The following is a 21,407-nucleotide window of genomic DNA, read 5'->3' on the forward strand; positions in this document are numbered from 1 at the left end:
CCCACTACCTCCCATCCCCCCTCCTCGATCTCTTCCTCGCCTTCTCCACATCACATCTCCTGTTCCTTCACCCCGTTGTGCCATCCTCCTCCCAGCACCTCCGAGGTCCCGCACCTAGCGGGGTATCCTAACCTCCCCCCCTCCTCTTCCGTCCGCTCTCCGCCCCCTCTCCTCTCTAATCCTGTCCTAAACTAACCACCACGCCAGCCATCAAAGTTATTTCGCAATAGACCGTCACATGAGCATATAGCAGAATGAAATGATAGCGTCAGTCAAGGTATTAAACCGCTTTAAAATCGTATTCTTGTAATTTTTTTTTATCGTATGGCCTTTTTTATCCCTCGTTATCGTATTGTTACAAAGGGTAAAATCACCCGTCTTCCCCCTTCTAATGATCTAGTAGTCATCACAGATAAAAGAAGTTGAAAAACCTCTTATGTCTTTAAAAAGAATAAGGTTGCTGCGTCAACCAACATTATTGTAAAAACAGTCTTGTTTCAGACTTTAAACTAGAAACACGTTCTCTGCTATCAAAGCTTTTCCATAACATTTTATTTGCGCCTTTAATTTGACTCACTAAATAAGCTCGCGAATCCATATTTATTTTGCAACGTCTTAAAACGTTACAGTATATTCCTGTAAGCCAAATTGAACTGCAACGGGAAATCACCAGGTCGTACTTCTTTTGTATGGTAAGATCTTGTGTACGTCGTTGCTTGACAACTAGGAAGGAAGAGGGAAGGAGACATAATTCCGGACTCTTTCCGATGGCAAAGGTGGACCAGTGCTGCCAGAAAGCGAGTAAAAAGTACCCCTTCCCTAGCAGCTTGCGCGCATCTCACACAACGTCAACGGTGCACGTCGGTGTGTCGGGATGGCGACGGAAGCCGAACGATGCCGAGTCAGCTGACAAATCGAGGGGAAATGTTCCCCTACCAAGCAATGAAGAGAGCGCACACACACAACGTCACACAATCATTTTTTCAGTAATATTAAAATTTTAGTACGCGTGTAACGACTTCAAATTTCCAATGCAACATACGATATCAGCGCTGCGGGCGGCCCTATCGGTACTACAAACTTTCGACGAGAATGTGGTCCACCTCAGTGCTGCCAGAAAGCGAGTAAAAAGTACCCCTTCCACAGATCCCGCGCATGATTTCACACAACGTCAACGGTGCACGTCGGTGTGTCGGGATGGCGACACATTCTTTTATACGTGCGTTTACAGAACAAAATTCATGGAAAGAAACAAATGAGTATATTTAGACCATGCACGGTAAGTAATGTAACCTCAACCATCGTCTCAACCAGCCTCAACAATGTTTAGCACGAGAACTCTTTATCTGTAAAACTAGTTTCCGAGCTTTGTTTTTAAATTTCAGAAGGCTTTATTTTAATATCCATCCCATGTCTCCTCCCCTCTTCCTTCTTGGCTACAACCGTTACGATGCGTGTAATGGCTAGAGGAATAAAGAAGATAAAAAGAACAGTGTATCAAAATGGTTATGGCTTGCTGTTACTGCGGTAAAAGATCGTGGTGAAAATGCAATTTTTCTTTTTTTCTTGCTCCCCTAGCCGAAAGTACGCACTTTCGGGACACATTTCAGACCGGGAAGAGCAATTTTTGCGGCCGGCTTATGACAGCGTACTCTGACGGGAGAAAGTACGCACTTTCGAGACGCATTTCAGACCGGAAAGAGCAATTTTTGCGGCCGGCTTATGACAGCGCGCTCTGACGGGATTTTCGCGGCCGGTGATATGAACCGAAACAAAAGAATAACGCATAATGCATTATTCTTTTGTTTTGTGCTTGCTCGTGTCAAACGGTCGTTTCGCGAATGCGTGAATTGTGTTCACATCGTTGACGTCGTGCGTAAAAAAAATGGCGCAATCGTCATCAGAAGGTTCCGCAGACGAGGAAGAAATATTGAGGAATTTCGATGAAGAGGCCAACGTTATTGTTCCAGCCGAAATGATATCGAGGAAATCTTCCGATCGGTATCTTCTAGTCTACAACACCTACAAGACATGGCGAGGAGAAAATAAAAAATCTCTCCCCAGCTCAGAAGAAAACAACCTGATCATTTATTTTCAAACCTTAAAAGAAAAACTTAAACCGCCAACTTTGTGGAGCATATGGAGCATGCTTAAAAAAACGTTGAATATATACGAAAAGATTAATATTCATCATTTTCTGACATTAAAAAGTTTGATAAAAACGAATGCCAAAGGCTACAAACCGAAGAAAGCTTGCGCTTTAAGATGGAATCACATCACAAAATTTATGGACGAGGCTCCAGATCACACGTATTTAGCTATGAAGGCAAAAATCATTTACATATGCTCACCTCAAACTATACTTTTTTTTTTATTACAGCCATTCAATTTTGTTTGCTCCAATTTCTACAGGTTATACTCATATTTGGAGTCTGCGGTTGCCTAAGTTGTGACGAAATCACAAATATGAAGGTCAAAGATGTAGAAGACCTAACTGATAAATATCTTGTCTCAATAAATTACAACAAGAACGACTACGCTGCACAATTTATTATTGGAAATCTTTTCTACGACACAGTCAAGAAATATATTTCATTGAGACCATCGGACGAATTCAGCGACAGGTTTTTCATCAAATACGTAGAAGGCAAATGTTTTCCAATGGCGATAGGAAAACATAAGATCGGAGAAGTCCCAGAGAAGATTGCCTCCTACCTAAATCTACCCGATCCAAAAAAATACACCGGCCACTCCTTTCGCAAAACGTCTGCGACGCTCCTTTCCGATTCTGGTGCCAACATGCAAATGGTGAAGCAGCTAGGAAGATGGCGTTCGGACATGGCCGCACAGGGGTACATCGAAAATTCCATGCACAATCGGGAAATGATCTACAATGGTGTCATTCGAAAAACTGCGACGACAGACAACCATTCAATGCCATCTACCAGCGCACAGAACACCGCCGAACCTGAAAATGACGACTCCGATCTTCATGTTAATTGGTCGGATTTTGATGAAGACTTCACTTTCAACGACGTTGATTCCACTCCAAGGAATTATAAAAAATATATACTCAGTTAACTACCAAATATACCTATATGGTACTTTTTATCTATAATATAATTTTTCTTCAGGTACAGTTGTAAAAAGCGATTTCGAAAATCAAGCGAATGTTCAGCCACCGACACGTGGAAAAAGGAAAAACGACGAAGATTCGGACAACCAAAACCAAGCAGCTGTTCAGCCACCAATTACGTGTAAACGAAAAAAAAACGATGAAGATTCGAGCCATCAAAATTTCAACGGTTTAAATTCAGCACTGGAGAACGAACAATTACAATTTTCTAATTGTACGTTCAACAACTGCGTTTTCAACATCAATTTATGTAATTGTAATAAAGAAAATCGGTCGTGAAATCTGAGAAAATCTATACAATTTATTTTATAGTTTATTGATTTGTATTTAGAATGTATGATATTTTTGTGTTTTTGATTTACTTTTTCAAAATTTTTTCAATGCCCGCCCCAACCAGCAACACCTCGGCTTCGCCTCGGTCTTGCAAAAGTCGGGCGGGCACCCCTCCCCCCCTCCCTCGCCCCACGGCTTCGCCGCGGCCTTGCAAAAGTTGGGTTAGCGCGAGTCAGATGTCAGTTGTCATTGGCGAAATGTCAAATGTCACTTGACATTTTTGTGCGTTGCATTTTTCAATTAATTATCATTAGTGAACGTACTTTCGGCTACGGGACCAAGAAAAATAGTATACGACCCACGCCCCGAATGCTGGATGCCCTGGTCGTGTGTGATATAAAGGCGAAGCCTCGGCCTTTATATCACACGCGGCCAGGAAATCCAACTTTCGGGCCTAGGGTCGTAATGTACTATTAACAACAATAATTTCATATAATTGAAATTTTTTTTTCTCAGTAACACTAATTTTATATAATTGAAAAACTAACATTCTGTTTAGTCTAGTATGCCATTTCCCCACACTGAAATTTACCATGCATTCGTTAAAATAATTTGATCACAAATACGTACAAATGCGTGTCAGATTGGATTCCTTTACATCAAATTATGTTTATAGATAATGATTATAAATTAATACGATCCAAACTATTAATTACTCAACTTTTAGGGCTAATATAATACGCGTAGTTCAGCTACTACTGTTCAAATTTGCCGCCATAATGCGTCAAATTGCCACACGCTTCGAGTTTCCTATCGTTACAGCTAGCGGTGGGAAAAAGACCGTGCCTACCCTATCCAGTGTACAGTACAGATCAGTACCCCCATATTTGAGTGGGAGTTTGATGAACGGCGCCATAAACATGTTTTCCGTGTAGGAGAGGTTTTTTTCAACACTGTATACATCGTTTTCTCTGGATATAAACATGTTATTTCGAACAACTATAAAGATAGCTGTTGGTAAAATACGTAATGTAAATGGTGTCCCGGAGTGAGCCTATAGAGATCAGTGGTGCTTACTTTACTGCGACTGTATAGACATTTACTTGAAACACGTATTTATTTGAATACCAGTTGTTTATAATACTTCTGAGTTTTTTAAAAATTATTCTGAAATTAAACCTCCATTTACAGGTGTTGCAAAAATGATGTGCTGTGTTACATCTGCAGAAAGTGGGCAATTGGCGATAAGTGTAGTGTGATAAATGCAGTATAAGCCACGGCAAGTACTGTAATCACACGAGTCAGATACCGCTCATCTGTACCTGTAACATATAGTATTTTTAGTAAGATCCGTGAAGGAAAATTCGATTTAAGAAATATTTAAGGTGCCACTAACAATACATAAAATTGGGCGCAGGAAACTTATTCTCAATGCTATAATGTATCAAATTCAATTATTTGAAATGTGGATGCGCTAAAGTAGGCTCTAGTTTGGTAAATACAGCATTTCAGTTATGCGCACGCCCCAACATTGCCTAATAGCACTATTCGAAAATGGAGCATGTACGCAGGCTCCACAGATTTCGAAAATAAAACTTTCCAAGCAGGTGTTGCATGAACCATTACTTCTTACAATATTTGTCAGATGCATTGGACCTTTGGAGCAAAACTACAGTGTTGTAAATTTCTGTATGGAACTTCCTACACGGTATTGGAAGTTTTATTCGGATACTAAACGGTGAATTCACCATAAATCTACTGTTTGTTCCATTTACAAATACAATAAATTTACTACACAGTTTAGTAAATTCAAATTCCTTTTTTGTGTTTTTCCTATAAATTTTAATAAAACCCAAAATTTTCGCTGTATGTCTAAGACAAATACATATTAATTTACGTCGCTGCACCGAATTTGTAAATTTGCAACTCTTTTGTACAGTCAATATGTAGTAAACTCACAATCATTCTTTACAGTGCATATAACATGACACTAGTGATTTTATTCAAGCCTTACACTGATTTTCGATGCTCACTGCATAACAAATGTTATCTTACGCCAAATAAAATGACGGTTACAACGCCCAAAATATAGTTCCATCCCTAACTAATGTAAATTCTAATGACCGAGAACTCACTTCACGTAAATCACTTGTAGGTATATACAGGTATCGCAAAAATGGAAAGGTAACGTTGTGACTCTTAATTAAGTGTTCGATGTATACCTTGTTGTGAGCCACAATTTCCGTGCTGAACAATGACAGTGAACATCTATAATCTTGAATAAGCCTAGGAGTATTCTTCGGTGATGGATCTGGCAATTACCATTCTCCGTACTTCACTTGTGCCAGCCCCGATTTCATACAGTTTAGCATCACGTAGCAGCCTACCGGTCGGATAATCATTTATATATCCATTTCCACCTGTTGCAATTGTTTCCAAAATTGTATTACGTGTAAGCTTGCATCCACATCCCAGATAACAACGCGCGTGCAAATTTTACAACAAAAAGACATCAATGGTTATAAAGCATTGCTATTAATATTACAGCAAAGTATTAAAATTCAGCTATACAGCTAAAACAGCTATCAAAATTCAAGCAAATCATTCTAAGCAAAAGCTGAAAACAAAAAATCTGGTAAATGCAAGCATGTCTTCCTGTGAATCAAAATAGCAAATAATTATTACTGTAGATTTGCTGCACAAAAATTGTTCCGCGCAAATTTTTGGTACAAACGCAACAATAATCGCAGCAAGCGAAGCAGACTTTTTGAACAGACATGCTTCGTTATCTGGGATGATGGCAATAACGTATTCTTAAATGTATTGTCCTACTAATTATTTTCGCTGAGAATATTATAATCTGCTTCAGTTGTTATAAAATCATCACACAATTTCGTATTCATGTGTATCTCTATACCTTTCTTTCGTTGACTACTTTTAGCCCAAAATCCAAGAGAATGCATAGTTTTGTGGTTTGGTTTTGAAATCTACATGAAGGTACAGAATTTGATAAGTGCTTGAAATTCTTTCGTTAATTTATAATGAGTCAAATTTCAGACACAAGACCGAGCACTGGTTTTCCGTGCGAAAGCTTTATTTGGAAAACATCATCTGAATGAGTTGCGAGGACTAGCGAAGTTGGGTTCATCTGATCGTTGATAGTGAAATAAATAAAAAAATTACCAAGAATTTGTACCGCATCTAAAGCAACTTGCGTTGCTCTTTCCGCGCAGTATAAAATCACGCCTGCACAGTCTTTTCGGTTTACGTGACCTGAATCACAAGCTCGTCCTACTGAATATAAGTAACTTCTGCTTGTGCTCAGGCTGGTGTACATATCTGCAATTTTCCCCTATAAAAATTATCAAGTGATAACAGCGCAGAAACGATACATTAATTTAGAGATGTGCTACAGTATTGTTTTTTTTGTTCACAATAAAGAACGAAAAAAAAAACAATGAGGAAAGCAACAAACACCATCAAATGTGTGCATGTTACAAGAGGAATTTATTAAAATATCTGACTGAGACTTTAGAAGATTTTCATTAATTTTTATGTTACTGACCTGAATAAATTGAAACTCGCCAATTCGTTGCCCAAATTGCTTTCTGTTATGCGCATATTCAAAAGCAATGTCACAGCACGCTTGCATAATCCTATATGAAAGAATCAATTCTTAAAAAAGAAATTGTTAATTTGAATATTTTGCAATAATGTTTTTTTTTCTAACCTTGTAATAACAAAAAAGAGATCTTTGGATTTTTTAGAAAATGATTGCTTATGTTATGCTCCGAATGTTGGCTGTATGACATAGATGTACAGACTTGTTAGTGATCATTTCTTACCCGACAGGTCCAGCTGCAAGTACCAAGCGTTCTAGGTCGAGTCCACTGAACAGTACGTAAATCCCTTTATTTAATTCGCCGAGAATATTGCTAGCTGTGGAAAAATATAAGAATAATTTCGAGTAGGAATTTTTTTTTTTTGCATTTGTATATTTTGAACACTTTATGCGATAAAATGTTGAGAATGTAATAATTACTAGGAACTTTGCAGTTTTCGAATACTATTTCGGCTGTATTTGATCCTCGCATTCCCAGCTTGTTCAACTTTGGGGCAGTACTGAAGCCTTCCATTTCCTTTTCGATGATAAACGCAGTTATTCCATGTTGTGGTTTTTCAGTGGTGAAATTCGTCCTTCCGTAAACGACCAACGTATCTGCATCCGGCCCGTTAGTAATCCAAAATTTATTTCCGTTCAAAATGTAGTAGTCGCCCTTCTTTTCTGCACGTAGCTTCATTGACACTACATCAGAGCCTGATCCTGATTCCGACATCGCCAAGGCACCTACATGTTCGCCGCTACACAACTGGAAGCCGCAATAAAACTGTGGTTAAGTAGAGTAGAATCTGAGAACGAATTATATATAATATATATTTAATATATACTATATATTATAACATGTGCGGTTTTCTTGAGGTTTTTACCTATGAGAAAACCTCCGTATTGTGTAGTTCTTTTGCCTTAACCCCTGAAATTAAGGTGAATATGGATGATATAAAGGACTCCCTCTGATGGACAAACGGAAGGTCGGTCTTTCCGACGCAAAAACACCCTGAATCAATTAGCTATACGGACCGCCGTGGTTTATGAACAAGCGCGTCCTTCTTATGTTCCCTTACGTAAGACAAGAACTGTGTCGCTTTTGCTACCGATCGGAGACAAGAGACTGAGGGGTCTGTCACCTGCTTGGAGTCACGGGTTTCCCGGTGCTCCCTTCTGACTGCGAACTCGGAGTAAACAGAGTCGCCTTCCTACTTCTAGTTTTGGGTTGATCACCCAAATACAATGCCGATCCTGCAGACCAGGGACAACCTTGGCTGCCTGTCGGGTTTTGACACAAGGTGAAATTCTGAATAAACAAACCGTTTAGGACAGAGAAACAGACTCGTTGTACAAGTTTGTGGTAATCAACCAAAGTAAGTTTCAGTTGAAAGAAATCATTACAGTGTTGCGCTAAGTGCTCAAACTATCTAAATTCTAAAAGCTAACCGTGAAAATTAACAAACAAAAAATATACAATAAAATAATATTGCAAGAATTTCTAGGTTCTGCTCCTGGTTGTTTTCATGGCTTAAATTTTATATTCTAAGCTCTTATGAAATAATTCCTATCGCTTTAGACATCCCGTGCTATCGTGGATTCTACTTAAACTCATATATCTCTAAGTCGGAACTAAGCGCTTTGCTTGAAGTTCCGTATCACAATTTGCTGAAGCTCCAGACGAGGAACACTTCGCTATCAAAAACCTGGATAAGACAGTTCGGCGTTTTGCCGGACAACCGCTCTTTTACAAAGTCTATCCCTAACTTGTGAGTCAGTTTGGCACTATGTCGGTTAACTGCCGACGATGTTCTCCGCGGTTCTCCTATTTATACTCGCCCCGATTTCCCATCCCGCTGAATCGTCGTCGTCTCCTCCTTATTCATGACCTTTCCGGAGGATCTTCGAGTCAGTGTTGTCAACGAGGCGTCGGTCACCGTTTGTTGTTGTTGTGATTTTTTGTATGTATGGGCATTGCTGATGTCGATGGTGACCTCGATTAGCTGTCCGTTACAATATACCGCAAATTGTTTTTTCAGTTTTCTCTCTTTTTCGTTACGTGTATTGAACGTTGTTGGGAGGCGGGTAGGAATTCAAAAACTTGTCAAAACCGGCCATATGTATTGCTATAAACTTTCAATAATACCGTAGTATTCAAACTGATAAAATGATCACATTTATGCACAAATAAAAGAATTTGATATAATGAATTTTAATCCCAAATTTTGAAAGTTCTCAACAAACTTGTAACATTTCGATGAACAAAGTTGAAATTTATTACATTCCTTGAAATTTGATTAAAGAAGGGTTTACGTGTCAGAATAGATATTGATATTCCATGATTGTGTAATATTCAATGACCCATTCTCTCTATTTAATAACATATCAGATATATGTATGTTTTTTAACAGAGCCTACAGCTTTGGACCCACTCCCTCGCCCCAGTTCCCGCTGACCAACACCCATATATACTAATTGTATACATTTGTGAAAATGAGTTATTTCACTACTAATCTACGTTCTCAATGTTACACCCAATATTGCGAAAGATATGTCGCGTCCCTCTTTTTAAATCAATAATGTTGCTAGAGTTGAGTCAGAACTAAAGTCCTATATATAACACAGAAATAAAAGTCGACTTTATTCCCTTCTTACACGTTTTAATCATGTACTTGGCGCGAGATTCTACTGAATCTTTTCAATTTTGTAGTTTGAAAGCTGTAAATTAAATTGATATCCGGAGTTTCCATTTCAATGTACTTGGCACAAGGTTTTTGATAGTAAAAGTAATGAATGCGACCCGTATTCGTGAACTGTGAATTACCGAGAGCTTTGAGAAGCAAAAAGAAAAAAAAACCATTCAAAAAAATAAGGATTAGTAAAAACCAAACATCCTCAATGAACCTGTATTTATGTCCACTTCATTAGCAGTTATTCAGTTTTCCATCATAAAGGTTATAGCACCTTAGTAAAAACAAAAGGTTAGAAAATTATAGCACACATCAAAATAAGACAAAAATAACTTTAAATAATCTGCGTTTCTGGTTCGTAATTTATACTATTATACAACATACACTCTCGTTTTTCCCGTCATAGAAAACCTTCATAACTTGCAACCGTACGCTTATAATGTGTCCTTACTTTGGGTAGATACTTTTGCTTTTGCTCCTCGGTACCATTTCTGTGGATCTGGTTCAAGCACAAATTTGAGTGGGCTCCATAACTGAGCGCTATCGCCGAAGAAGCTCTGCTCAATTCCTCCATGATAACTATGTGGTCAAGGTATCCACCTCCGGTACCACCGTAACATTCTTTAGCCGTGATCCCCAACAGACCCAATTTTCCCAAGTCCTTCCAAAACTCCTGAATCGTTATTGAGGAACAAATTAAAGCATTTGAAAATATACCTTACAAATGGAAACAAACGATTCATTCTGTAATCTGTTAGGCTTCCCTAACAATGCGGTGAAATAATTATTTTTAACTTTTATCACCTTTGGTGATAGAAGAAATGCATTGATTTCGGTCGAAAATCACTTTTTCTAATTTCAACGAATCTTTATATTTTCGAACCTTTAGAATCCGAAAGACAGGTTTTTAATAAAAATGACGATCTGTCCGATATACTCCCGCAATGATCTCGGATAAGACTCGATGGAAAAATCTAAAACTCACAGGATTTTACAATGAAATGATGGGCATGCAAAATGACTATGTCCCGTTTAATTTGAACTTCTGGTTTTACCGGAAATGAATCGATTTTCAATGTTTCTCGACAAATCTGTACTTTTTCCTCCTCATTAGTTTTTCTGAACAAACGATTACGATGTTCCCAGTTTATATATTTATTTTAAAAAACGCTGTAAATTTTTGGTTTTTCAATATTTTTTTTTTCATTCCGCCATTTTTCAGATCATTGCGGAAATTTGTCCCACAGACTGACAGACTCTTCCCTTTTCATGATGATGAAAAGTATTGCGAAAAAACAGTCCTTCCGGCTTGTTTTTCTTGGTAGATGAGTTTTCACAGTATTTGATTACTCACCCTGAGTTCAGCAAATGAATTTTGCTCGTCAATCTCAGCTGCCTTCGGCGCAAGTTCCTTTTGTGCAAAGTTGAAAGCTAGAGTGCGTAGCTATTTGTAGACACAAACGAAAGCTCACATTAGTTAAGGTACCTCTATAAAACGACTGTAAAAACCAAAGGAAAGCACTTTTTGATCACTTTTTTTTTTTTTTTTTGATGGAAGAAAAAGTAATAAGATAACATTTAAAAAAGTTATTAGCTATATGTTTAAGTATAATACAAAAAATCACTATCCACGTGTATTAAAAAATAGCAATACTGGAGCCATTCTCGTGAGTCGTATTGAATTCTGCGGCACACAGTATAACAGGTGCAAATTTGAATCTGGAAAAAAATTTTAAAAATCACTGAATCTATATATTATTAGCTACAGAAATGCCCAGGGGATTTAAAAAATTTCCATCATTGTGTAATTCGTGAGTATTTCAATGGAAATATTCAATTATCGACCAGAAGCGGGCACTTATTTGTGTAGCTATGTAAATTAAATGGTTTTTTAATTTATTTTCAGATTCAATTTTGCACCAGTTACACTGCGAGCCGCATGTCTCGCGAGAATGGCTCTAGTTTCGCCAATTCTAAATACTTGTTGATAATAATTTTTTGTATTATACTTAAATGTATGCGATTTGAAGTTCATGACCCAGAAATGATAACCATGTAGGAATTTGTCGTTGAACTTTAACCTAAATTTAAACAAAATGCGAAATGGACATTACGTCATTTATTGACCCCAATTGACGAATCCCTACATAGTTAAATGTATGCCCAATAACTCCCTTAAGAACTATTATCTCATTACTTTTGCAACCATCAAGAGAACAAAAATAAAAAATTGTCAAATTTTTAGGTTTCTACAGTAGCGTTACTCCTTAATTTATACAATGTCGTGCATATTAGTGGGTGCATTGGTTGATATTATAATATGTATAATATTTTAAACATTAATATACACTGTTAAAGTCCACAGACTTTAGCTGATTTCTTTCTTCTGTTTTCTTTAAAACGTATTAACAGTTTTTAAAAATCAGCAACTGTAATGATGCGTACAATTATAATTATAATAAATTGAGTCATAAGTTTTGAACTGGTATTGTTTGATTTTTAATGCAAATTTTTTACTCCACATATACTATCAAGAATATTATATTTGGCGATCCATGAGTTACGTTCAAACATGACGAAATAGACTAATTGTAAGTCAAGTTTATTTGCTTTTCCTTATCTACTTAGTTGCTTCATTACAATTTCACGTAGCATAAGGAATTCTGTTTGATTCAGACACATATTCCAGTCCAATATCGTCTGATCATCGGCCTTTGCATAATTTAGAAGTCGATGCGCAGGTCACGGTTAGGTCACGATATGCGCTCGAATTATTTTATGCTCAAGTGTAAACGTACCTCTTGTTGTTGATTGGTGAGACCGAAAATATGTTCGTCAATTGGATAATATTTTGATAAAAAACGTGTATTGTATTTTGATAATTTGCAAAAATAGTTCGTAACTTTTAAAAAATCCTTACAAACTGCATTGATAGCCATATTAAACGGAATTATTTCACTTAATCTACAGTACCGCTGACTCGCATGCTTCGTGAGCAAACTGTGAGCCGTAAATGACTTGCGATAAGACTGATTACACTGTGTCGAATTTATCTCATACGACGTAACGAAGGGTATGACGTAATTTCAAAGTACTTGTGTGTACGGAGAATTCCAGTTTGTCACAACCACCGAACGAAACCTATGACTCCATTTTTTTTTTCACCCATAGAATGCTGTAGTATTACCCGAAAGAGAATAATTTTGTGAATATTATTTCTTACTTCGTACAACTGTAAAACACATGATTTTTTTTTTTGCAAAAAACGTCATTTAATTAATTTCCTGGTATTCTTATGAGGAATTCAATTGAAAAGCTTCCTTCATTTACTGTTAATCACCTTGGGTGATGTAAGATAAGTCATAAAAACTGTTTGTTTCGTGACACTTTTCGTCAGTAAGGAAAAAGTATAGGTTTATCAGTAGGAACAAACAAAAATAAAAAATTTTTTTTTAAATACAGACCTAAAACAAATTTTTTTCGTTAAACACCTGAATTTTCTCAACATGTGATTAAATGAATAAATAAACTCGGAAAAATATAATCGTTCATTAGGAAAAAGTGTAAGTTTCCATTCATGATGGGCATGAAAAATTGCCATGGGCCGTTTAATTTGAGCTTCCGGTTCTACCAGAAATGAATCGAATTTCAACGTTCTAGCGACAAACGTATAATTCGTCCTCTCTATTTTCTTAGTGAACGATTATATTTTTCCTAGTTTATTTATTTAATTAAAAAAGTTTTTACAAGATTTTTTGTTTCTCATAAAGAGAAATTTTCTAAAACTTCTTTTCATTTCTTTCTACTGATAAACCTATACCCTCTTCTTTTCCAATGAAAAGTGTCGAAAAAAAAAAAATTGTTGTTTATGGCTTGTTTCGTACAGTTTTGTTGCGCAAAAATCAGAAATCCCCATTTTCTCAGGAGTGCCGTAATTGATTGCAATAAAATGTTGACACAAGATTGTGTACGAGAGAACCGAACGATGGTTATACGCGAATTTCAGGTTAAGAATATGTCAGCGGTGCGCCGCGCATCACTGCGCATCGCTACCGTCTAGTGTGACCACACGACCGATGCGGAAATTCACCCCGAGTATGAAAATAGGGCAACCCGCTTCATTTCGGTGTTCAGCGGTTATGGTTTATAAGGTTGCATGGTGTCAACGGCGAACTTTGACAGCAAAATTATCAATATTTGCCGAGTTGAAAGTTACTGCTTGCGCATACGAATGCTATTTCGTCAGGGTGTGAATTTTGAAATTCGCGGGATCGTTTTCCTGAAAATGACGAAGCCAATCAATGTGCAGGTAGCAGAACTTGAACGTACAATCAGCAAAGTACTAGCCAATCACCTTAACCGCTGGGCTATCGCGCTCGTCGTTACGGCGTGTCATATTTGAGGCTCAAACTCGGCACAAGAAATTATTTTGATCGATTGTTCGAAAACGCGGGCACACTAGGGTGAACGGTGGCAGGGGGTGACACTTGGGACCGAACCCTACACTGTCAAGAAAGGACGCTCCGGACTCGATCACAACTGTCGGGCCGTCCCCTTGTAAGTCCTAGACCCACTGTACGGTGGTGCTGCAGTCAACGCGTCATTTCAGCCGCCATGACAGTGATGTAGTGAACGCGTAAACATTACGATTTCACAAGCGTTGCATACGGTAGTGTTTGGAGTGGCTTGTGAAAAGTAAAAAATTTGAGATTTACCGAGTCAAAGTAACGGTTTGTGTCTGCGATGGCTCCAGTAAGAAAACCCATTGCGTTGTGGAAATGAGTGGTGCTTACGTGTGAGTCAGATGTTCGCAAAGAAAGACCCCACCGGATCCCGAAAAATGTGAACCAAGCTAATCTCCGGGTGAAATGTTTAGGTAATCCTGCACAAAGTAACCTAGGGGTTGCGGAGTTGAACAAATATCGAGTGTGTCACAGGCATTTTTCCACCACTGACTACTTGACGCAAACTCAAACAGTACTCTGAAAGAGGCGACTTTACCGAGTTTGCGGCTGCCGGTTAGTACTGTCGAGAATGACGGTGATTCTTCTGTATACGAGTTTCCGAAAAGCTCTGAGATGTGTCGAACAATTGTTCTAGAGACAGAGCTTGCTGAGCAGTCAGTCACCCCTTCATTATACCAAGGCGATGAACCTGTGACGAAGCTCCGAGGGCGAATCTGTATCCGTCTCACGGAAACGGAAACGTCCTCTAGGGTCTCATTTATCGGGTCTTCCAAAAAGAGAAACGTACCCCATAAAGGAAGTTCGAGGTTTGAGAGCTGCCGTCAATACTTACAAAAAACGAGCTTCAACACACACAGACCTGCTGCAGCAGGCTATGAAACTGTGCAAGGTCAGGTCTCTTGAAGCATTCGTGGGATAATTAACTAAAAAACAGTTCATATTTTTCAGAATGCAGCTCAAAAACAACGGTGTCTCACCGCGAGGACGGCACTTCACTCTGGAGGAAAAGCTTTTATCACTCTCCTGGATGAAAGCATCTGGTAGAGGGTATCGGTTGCTTCAATCGCAATTTCAATTATCATCCGTTCGCAAGTTAAAATCATTGTTAAATAGATATCCCTTAGATGCTGGAATTGGCGAAAAGTTTATTGGGGCCTTGAAAAATTTTCAAAATAAATTCGTCACACTCATGTGGGATGAGGTGAAATTGGATGCAAATTTATAGTATTGTAACGTTTTAAGACGTTGCAACATAAATACGGGTTCACGAGCTTATTTAGAGAGTCAATTAAAGGCGCAAATACAATGTTATGGAAAAGCTTTAATAGCAGAGAACGTGTTTTCAGTTCAAAGTCTGAAACAAGACTGTTTTTACAATAATGTTGGTTAACGCAGCAACCTCATTCTTTCTAAAGACTGTAACGTGGCGTTTCAGAGTCGCCCGTCACAAGGGCACACAACCGCTATTATTTTTAGTTTACGCGTCCTCAGCAGGGTACTCCAACCGAACTCGATACAAAATAGGCAATAACTACTTTTCAACTAATTCTTTTTTGTAAATTCTTTATTTCGCGCTTCGGCGCAAGCTAACAAGGTACTTGGACGACAACGATCCCGATCAACAAGGGACCACTATCTACCGTTTGCAGCTCTCGACGACTTCGCCTACTGACGGTCTCATCAGACTACACTGGCTACCTTGGTGCACCTTTATATACACCTGGGGTAGCATCCACCCGAACTTTCCGTATCGCCTCGACTGCCGGTGAACAGGGAGATAAAAATCCTCCCGGCGGCCGAGGGCATCGTTCCTCGAAGAGGAACCAGCCGCCAACTCTATCGGATGCCGTAAGGATGACGTGAAGGGCAGACCGTAGCCTGCCATCCTCCGACTTACCGGCCTGGTGCCGGACCGACCCCAAACCACTACGTTCAGGGTGATAAAGCCATCGTTCCGAGGATCGACGCTGCCTTCCTATCGACAGGGACCAATTGTGTGGGTCGTGGTCCACGGTTTGGCCAACCGTCTGACTGCACGACCTCAGGTACAGGCAGCTAGCTACTGCCTGTACAAAAGCCGGTGGAGGTGAACAATGAGGCGTCACTCTCCACCCGGTAACTTTGGCCGAGAGGCACCCTATGTATGCCTCTGCCAAAGAAGTCCCCGATGATAGGCAGCCTGGACTGTAACCGAAGCAGCTACACATCGTACGAGTTGGTGTCAACGACGAAATCGCGAGCAGCACATTACACCACATCTAGCGGTAATTTTTGGAAAACGTATGACCACGCAGTAACCGATATTCGCCACAGGGGGATGGCCTATTTGCGGTGGGGGTCAACCGACCAATCAAAGGAGAAGAATCACCTCACGACAACCGCGAGATCGGCGAGCTGAACTACGACCTGCTATTCTACGCTCGACCTGTTGAGGAACAGCTTCGATTTTCCAATTACTCTCCCGACCTTTCTACCGATTTAAGCTGCCGACACCTTTTCATTCTACCGCTACCGTCCTACCGTCTATTCTACCGAGTACCTTTATCCTTCTAAACTCTTTTCCTTCTTTTTCCTTTCCTTCCCCGTTTTGCTATTGTACAGTATAATTTAAATTAGAATCAGTTTGTGTGCCTGAGATCAACCGTCAAGGTAAGGCTTCTGCCTTTGAGTTGTACTGTTACGAAGTTGCTCATAATTTCTATTCTTTCTCATAGTATTTATCGACTTTGCGTGAATCATGGTCCACGGTTAAAGTTGCAGTAAGCCGCCGCGCCGTGTGGCTGCATGATTTCGGTCATTAATATTATATTTATTGTTTCTTGGTTGCATCGTGTGATGCCGTTTTGTGTGAATCATGGTCCACGACTTCCGTGTGGCTGCATGATTTCAGTAACTTATTATTTTCGTATCTGAGCGACCTCGTAACTGCCAAATAATTACTTTTCTTGTATTTATGACTTTTCTGATTATTTGTGAATCTCTATTATCTTGCTTCCGTATTTTCTATCGTATTTTGAGCCCTATTGGCTTCATATTTTATTCCAAACTCTTCTTGTAATAGTAGTGTGCCTTGTATTTTATTTCCGTTATTGCTTATTATATTTTTATTTATTTTTGTGCCTATTGTATCGTATATCGAGTTCTTTGGAGTACAAGCGAGCGTAGAATCACCCTTAGATATTACCGCATTTTTCTTTATTACTATTGACAATTTTATACTATTTCTGCCTGTTATTTATTTTTCCGTATTTTGTTAGATTAAGTTCTGTGAATTATTCTTTTGTATTGCGGTGTATTTTAGTATATTTCTCTATTTTGTAAACTCTCCGAAATTCTCTCACTCTCATAACTTTGTATTTTGGTATTCTCTCAAAAGTTATGTTTAGGAATTCACTATTTAATTCCTCAAGTATGTAATGATTATAAATTATCGACTCTACCGTATGAATAATTCTACCGAAGGCTACCTAGTCGATCGTTTGCCGACTTGGTAAATTGTTACTGAATGTCAATCTCTCATCCTGGTTATAATTTATGGTAAATTTGACGTATCATCTACCGAACTACCGTTACGTTGTTTTCTACCGATCGCAGTAAAGCTCTCTCGTTCTAATTAACAGAATAATAATTTTCGTAGTGTCATTTGCAACTTGGGTAAGACCACGTCGCCCAGTGGCGTGTAGTTTTAAGTCAACTCTTGCATTATATCGCATCTCTCGGCCTACGTCTATTTTTCTCTGTTAACTACCGTCTCTCGTGTTAAAGCTACCGTTTACTGCTATTCTACCGATATTTTTGTGAACAACGATTATTTATTTTATTAACTACCGCTATCGATACCACCTTATTTGCCTGTCTCACTTATGTAACCTTCTCGACAATATATGATCGATTGACTTATTCATTTTCCTTTTAACTGGAGTTTATTCTTTATTTTGTTATTTTCTTTAATTCTGGAATTACTGCTAGCTGCCTTGAACTCCGCCACTCTACCGGGATGTACGCGATCGTACCTGTGCCTAGCCAGCCATACAACGGGTACTCTATTTATCCCTTTTGTACGGTTTTGTGTTAATTTTATTGATTTGCATTATTATTTGATAATCGACGCTAACGCGTCTGGCGCCCAACGTAATTATTTTGCTGTAGTTTGATATTGCGGATAAGTAGAGAATCGCGCCAAAGTGTCAACGGTAAGTCCTCATCCGAACGTAACAGAATTTAGCGTTACAAATCGGCGCTCGACGAGGGGCCCGAAAAGGCTTAGCGTTACAAGACATAAGAGGTTTATAAACGTCTTTTATCTACGATGACTACTAGATCATTAAAAGGGGGCAAAACGGGTGATTTCACCCTTTGTAACAATATTAAGAGGTGCATCATCGCAATTTTCTATTCTCCATTTCAGGATGTATGCCATGGATCGTCCCAGCCAAAAATTGTATACGATTAGAATTTTTGTACTTCGTGACTAAATAAAAATCTGAAAAAATTCAGCAACATTTGGCATGCTATGAACAACAATTATCAATAATAATGTCGCCCAAAAGTTATTAACAAATTTTTTCAACAAATAATTATTCAACAATTTATTTGTGAGTTGTTTTTTCTTATGCGAATCAAATGTGTGCATTATTCTGAATGCTTGTGAATTTTTTTAGAATTTTCTTATGATTTTGAAATTTTACAAAAATATTATGAAATATAAGCAAAAACAATGTAAATTTTGTACATGTTTTTGTAGACAGGTTTAGCATCAGTTTTTAAAAGTTTCAAAGACATTTGACCAAAAAATGCATAAATCCAGATATTCTAAAAATTTAAAAACGGGAATTTCAATATCATAAGAAAATTCTTAAAAAATTCACAAGCATTCAGAAAATGCACACTTTTAATTCGTATAAGAAAAAAAAGAACAGACCCATAAATTGTTGAATAACTATTTGTTTACACAATTTGTTAATAACTTTTCGGCCTAATTAGTCATTAGTCAATTCCATGGGACCTTTTTTGTAGAACGTTTCATTTCACATAAATTATCTTGCACAAAGTTTTAGAAATTCCTGAAGGATTTAGTTATTTTCATTTAAATGTAAGTTATTTAGAAAAATCTTATTTCAACAGTTTTAAGTGATTATAAAATAAAAAATGACGATTTTCTTTATTGAAAGTTATTTATTTATAATTTTTAAATCATTATAAGAAAAAGTATATATTAATTTAAGTAAAAATTCGCGACGAATATGATTTATTTTTCTTGAAAAGATTCTAATTTCAGTCTTTGATCATATTCCACAGAAAAATGAGGAGTGGATACAAATATTTTCTCATAAAAAAATTTCCTGAACTATGAAAAAGGTAAATGTATTTTGAATTTTCAATTAAATTTTGTTCCATTTTTCAATGATTTAGAAAATATGAATGAATAACATTCGATGAAGAAAATCGTTATTTTCAATTTTATAATCACTTGAAATGGTTAAAATAAGATTTTTAGAAATAAATTTACATTTAAATGCAAATAACTGGGGAACTTTCAGGAATTTATAAAAGTTTGTAAGAGATAATTAAGGTAAGTGAAACATTCTACAAAAGGTTTCATATAGAATTTTGCGATAAGTCTGATGGTTGTGCGAATAAAATTTTAAAAAATGTATATATAAAAATTGTTGTCAAATAAAAAAGTTTTAAGTAATAATTAAAACTTACATCGTATTGTCTTTGTTTCGGATCGAGTCAATGGATTTATTGCTCGAAAATTTCGGTGTTGCTTCATCTATTTTTGTTACAGCATCCTGCTTTTTCTTTTGGTTTATTTATAATATTTATTGGTGCCATAATTAGCTCACAAATTATACGATAAGACTGATAATATTGATGAAAATAATTATATGAGACGACACATCCTTTCTGTCCAACGTCTTCTGATGATATGACGATATGTTTTTTTGCAAAAACCAAAATCTTGAAATTTATTATAAATTCACCTTCAACCTTGATTACATCTTGAAAGAGTAGATTTATCACAAAATGATAACAGATTTTTTTTTGTAGTTTTCAATTTCCTACAAAAATTTTTCAGTCTTATCAGTACAGCAATCCGCTGATGAATTATAGAATTAAAGTTTGTAAAAAATTTTTCACGTGTTATTTAAATGGAAAATAGAAAATCGCGATGATGCACCTCTTAATATCAATATCAAACAATATTTTCAGCATGACTTGTGAAAAAAATAGTCATTTTTTTTCATACAGTCTAATATTCATAATATAATAACCTTAATTAATAACTTCAATTTTTCGTAGAAATATCCGGATGTTTGAAAATGTCGTTCAACATGACACAACACAAAAATGGTGATCAAGCATACGCCGTTGGAACCATCACAAATGGCATAAACAAAATTGCGGTAAGGATATTAAGCATCGATGATTTACCCAAAAGCTTGAAGAGAAAACGTCCCATAATAATCACTGGAGTTATTACTGAATATCATCATTATTGAGTACAGAGTGTACGTGTTTACTTTGTGCTCATAGTTTTCTCAAAGCTGCATAAGAAGTTAGTTGTGAGTTTTATTTAAAGTGATATTGTTCTGATCGTAAAAATTTTCCGGTTACGCTGATTATTAAACTTTTGACTCAAACGTCGGTCTGTTAAAATAAGACATAGTTTTTCTTTTCCTTGGCTTTGTGTCGAGGTTAGGTAAAGCGCGTGGGCCGGTTTACAGAACTCTTTGTTTTGATCAGCATGACTAGGGTAACCTGTGTGCTCTGCTATGACTATATCGAACGTTCTTCACAAGGGCTTACCACAGGGGCACCTTGTAAGGATAGTTATCATGCTGACTGTGTAGTTGTCAGGTTAAATATTGATAGTACGCGCACTGCCAGAGTCTATCCACAAACAAAGTGCCCAGCTTGTGATGTCACTGATGGCAATGTTGTCTCATTGCTATAGTGTATTAATAAAAAACTTGATGGATTCGGAACCGAGCTTACCAAAGTTGCTACTGAATTTAAGGCGCTTCGCACTGACTTCAATAAGCTTACCGACTACAACAAGGCTACTACTGATGCTAAAGTTGAAGCTATTTCAGCACGGACTGATGACTTGGAGAATCGCCTTGAAGCTGTTGAGTCGAACGCAGCTGAGTTTAAGCTGTCTGCAGCTGATGAAGCTGTACTTCTTCGTGCTGCTTGTGATCAAGCTGCTCATCAGCTTGTTGTCAATGGGT

The 21,407-nt window shown here is 37.6% G+C and overlaps 2 protein-coding genes across 4 annotated transcripts; one reads left to right on the forward strand and one right to left on the reverse strand.

Moving 5' to 3' along the window:
• Window positions 1–1,820: 1,820 nt before the first annotated feature.
• LOC124217610 (uncharacterized) lies at window positions 1,821–3,403 on the forward strand. Its single transcript, XM_069135123.1, has 2 exons — window positions 1,821–2,326; window positions 2,413–3,403. Exons 1-2 carry the CDS (start codon window positions 1,886–1,888, stop codon window positions 3,079–3,081), a joined length of 1,110 nt encoding a protein of 369 aa, XP_068991224.1. The 5' UTR covers window positions 1,821–1,885; the 3' UTR covers window positions 3,082–3,403.
• Window positions 3,404–4,507: 1,104 nt separating this feature from the next.
• LOC124217611 (isovaleryl-CoA dehydrogenase, mitochondrial) lies at window positions 4,508–14,262 on the reverse strand. Of its 3 annotated transcripts, none has more exons than XM_046623478.2 (9): window positions 14,058–14,262; window positions 11,058–11,147; window positions 10,155–10,376; window positions 7,452–7,779; window positions 7,255–7,348; window positions 6,975–7,065; window positions 6,593–6,761; window positions 5,632–5,829; window positions 4,508–4,731 (listed from the first exon to the last, which is right to left on the reverse strand). In XM_046623478.2, exons 1-8 carry the CDS (start codon window positions 14,097–14,099, stop codon window positions 5,696–5,698), a joined length of 1,170 nt encoding a protein of 389 aa, XP_046479434.1. In that variant the 5' UTR covers window positions 14,100–14,262; the 3' UTR covers window positions 4,508–4,731; window positions 5,632–5,695. The 3 variants fall into 3 exon arrangements, with proteins under 3 accessions (XP_046479434.1, XP_046479432.1, XP_046479431.1); XM_046623476.2 differs by lacking the exon at window positions 14,058–14,262 and adding an exon at window positions 12,502–13,066 and having other exon boundaries at window positions 5,632–5,792; XM_046623475.2 differs by lacking the exon at window positions 14,058–14,262 and adding an exon at window positions 12,502–12,942.
• Window positions 14,263–21,407: the final 7,145 nt, after the last annotated feature.

The sequence above is a fragment of the Neodiprion pinetum genome, chromosome 4 (genome assembly GCF_021155775.2).
Source record: "Neodiprion pinetum isolate iyNeoPine1 chromosome 4, iyNeoPine1.2, whole genome shotgun sequence".
Taxonomy (NCBI): Eukaryota; Metazoa; Arthropoda; class Insecta; order Hymenoptera; family Diprionidae; genus Neodiprion; species Neodiprion pinetum.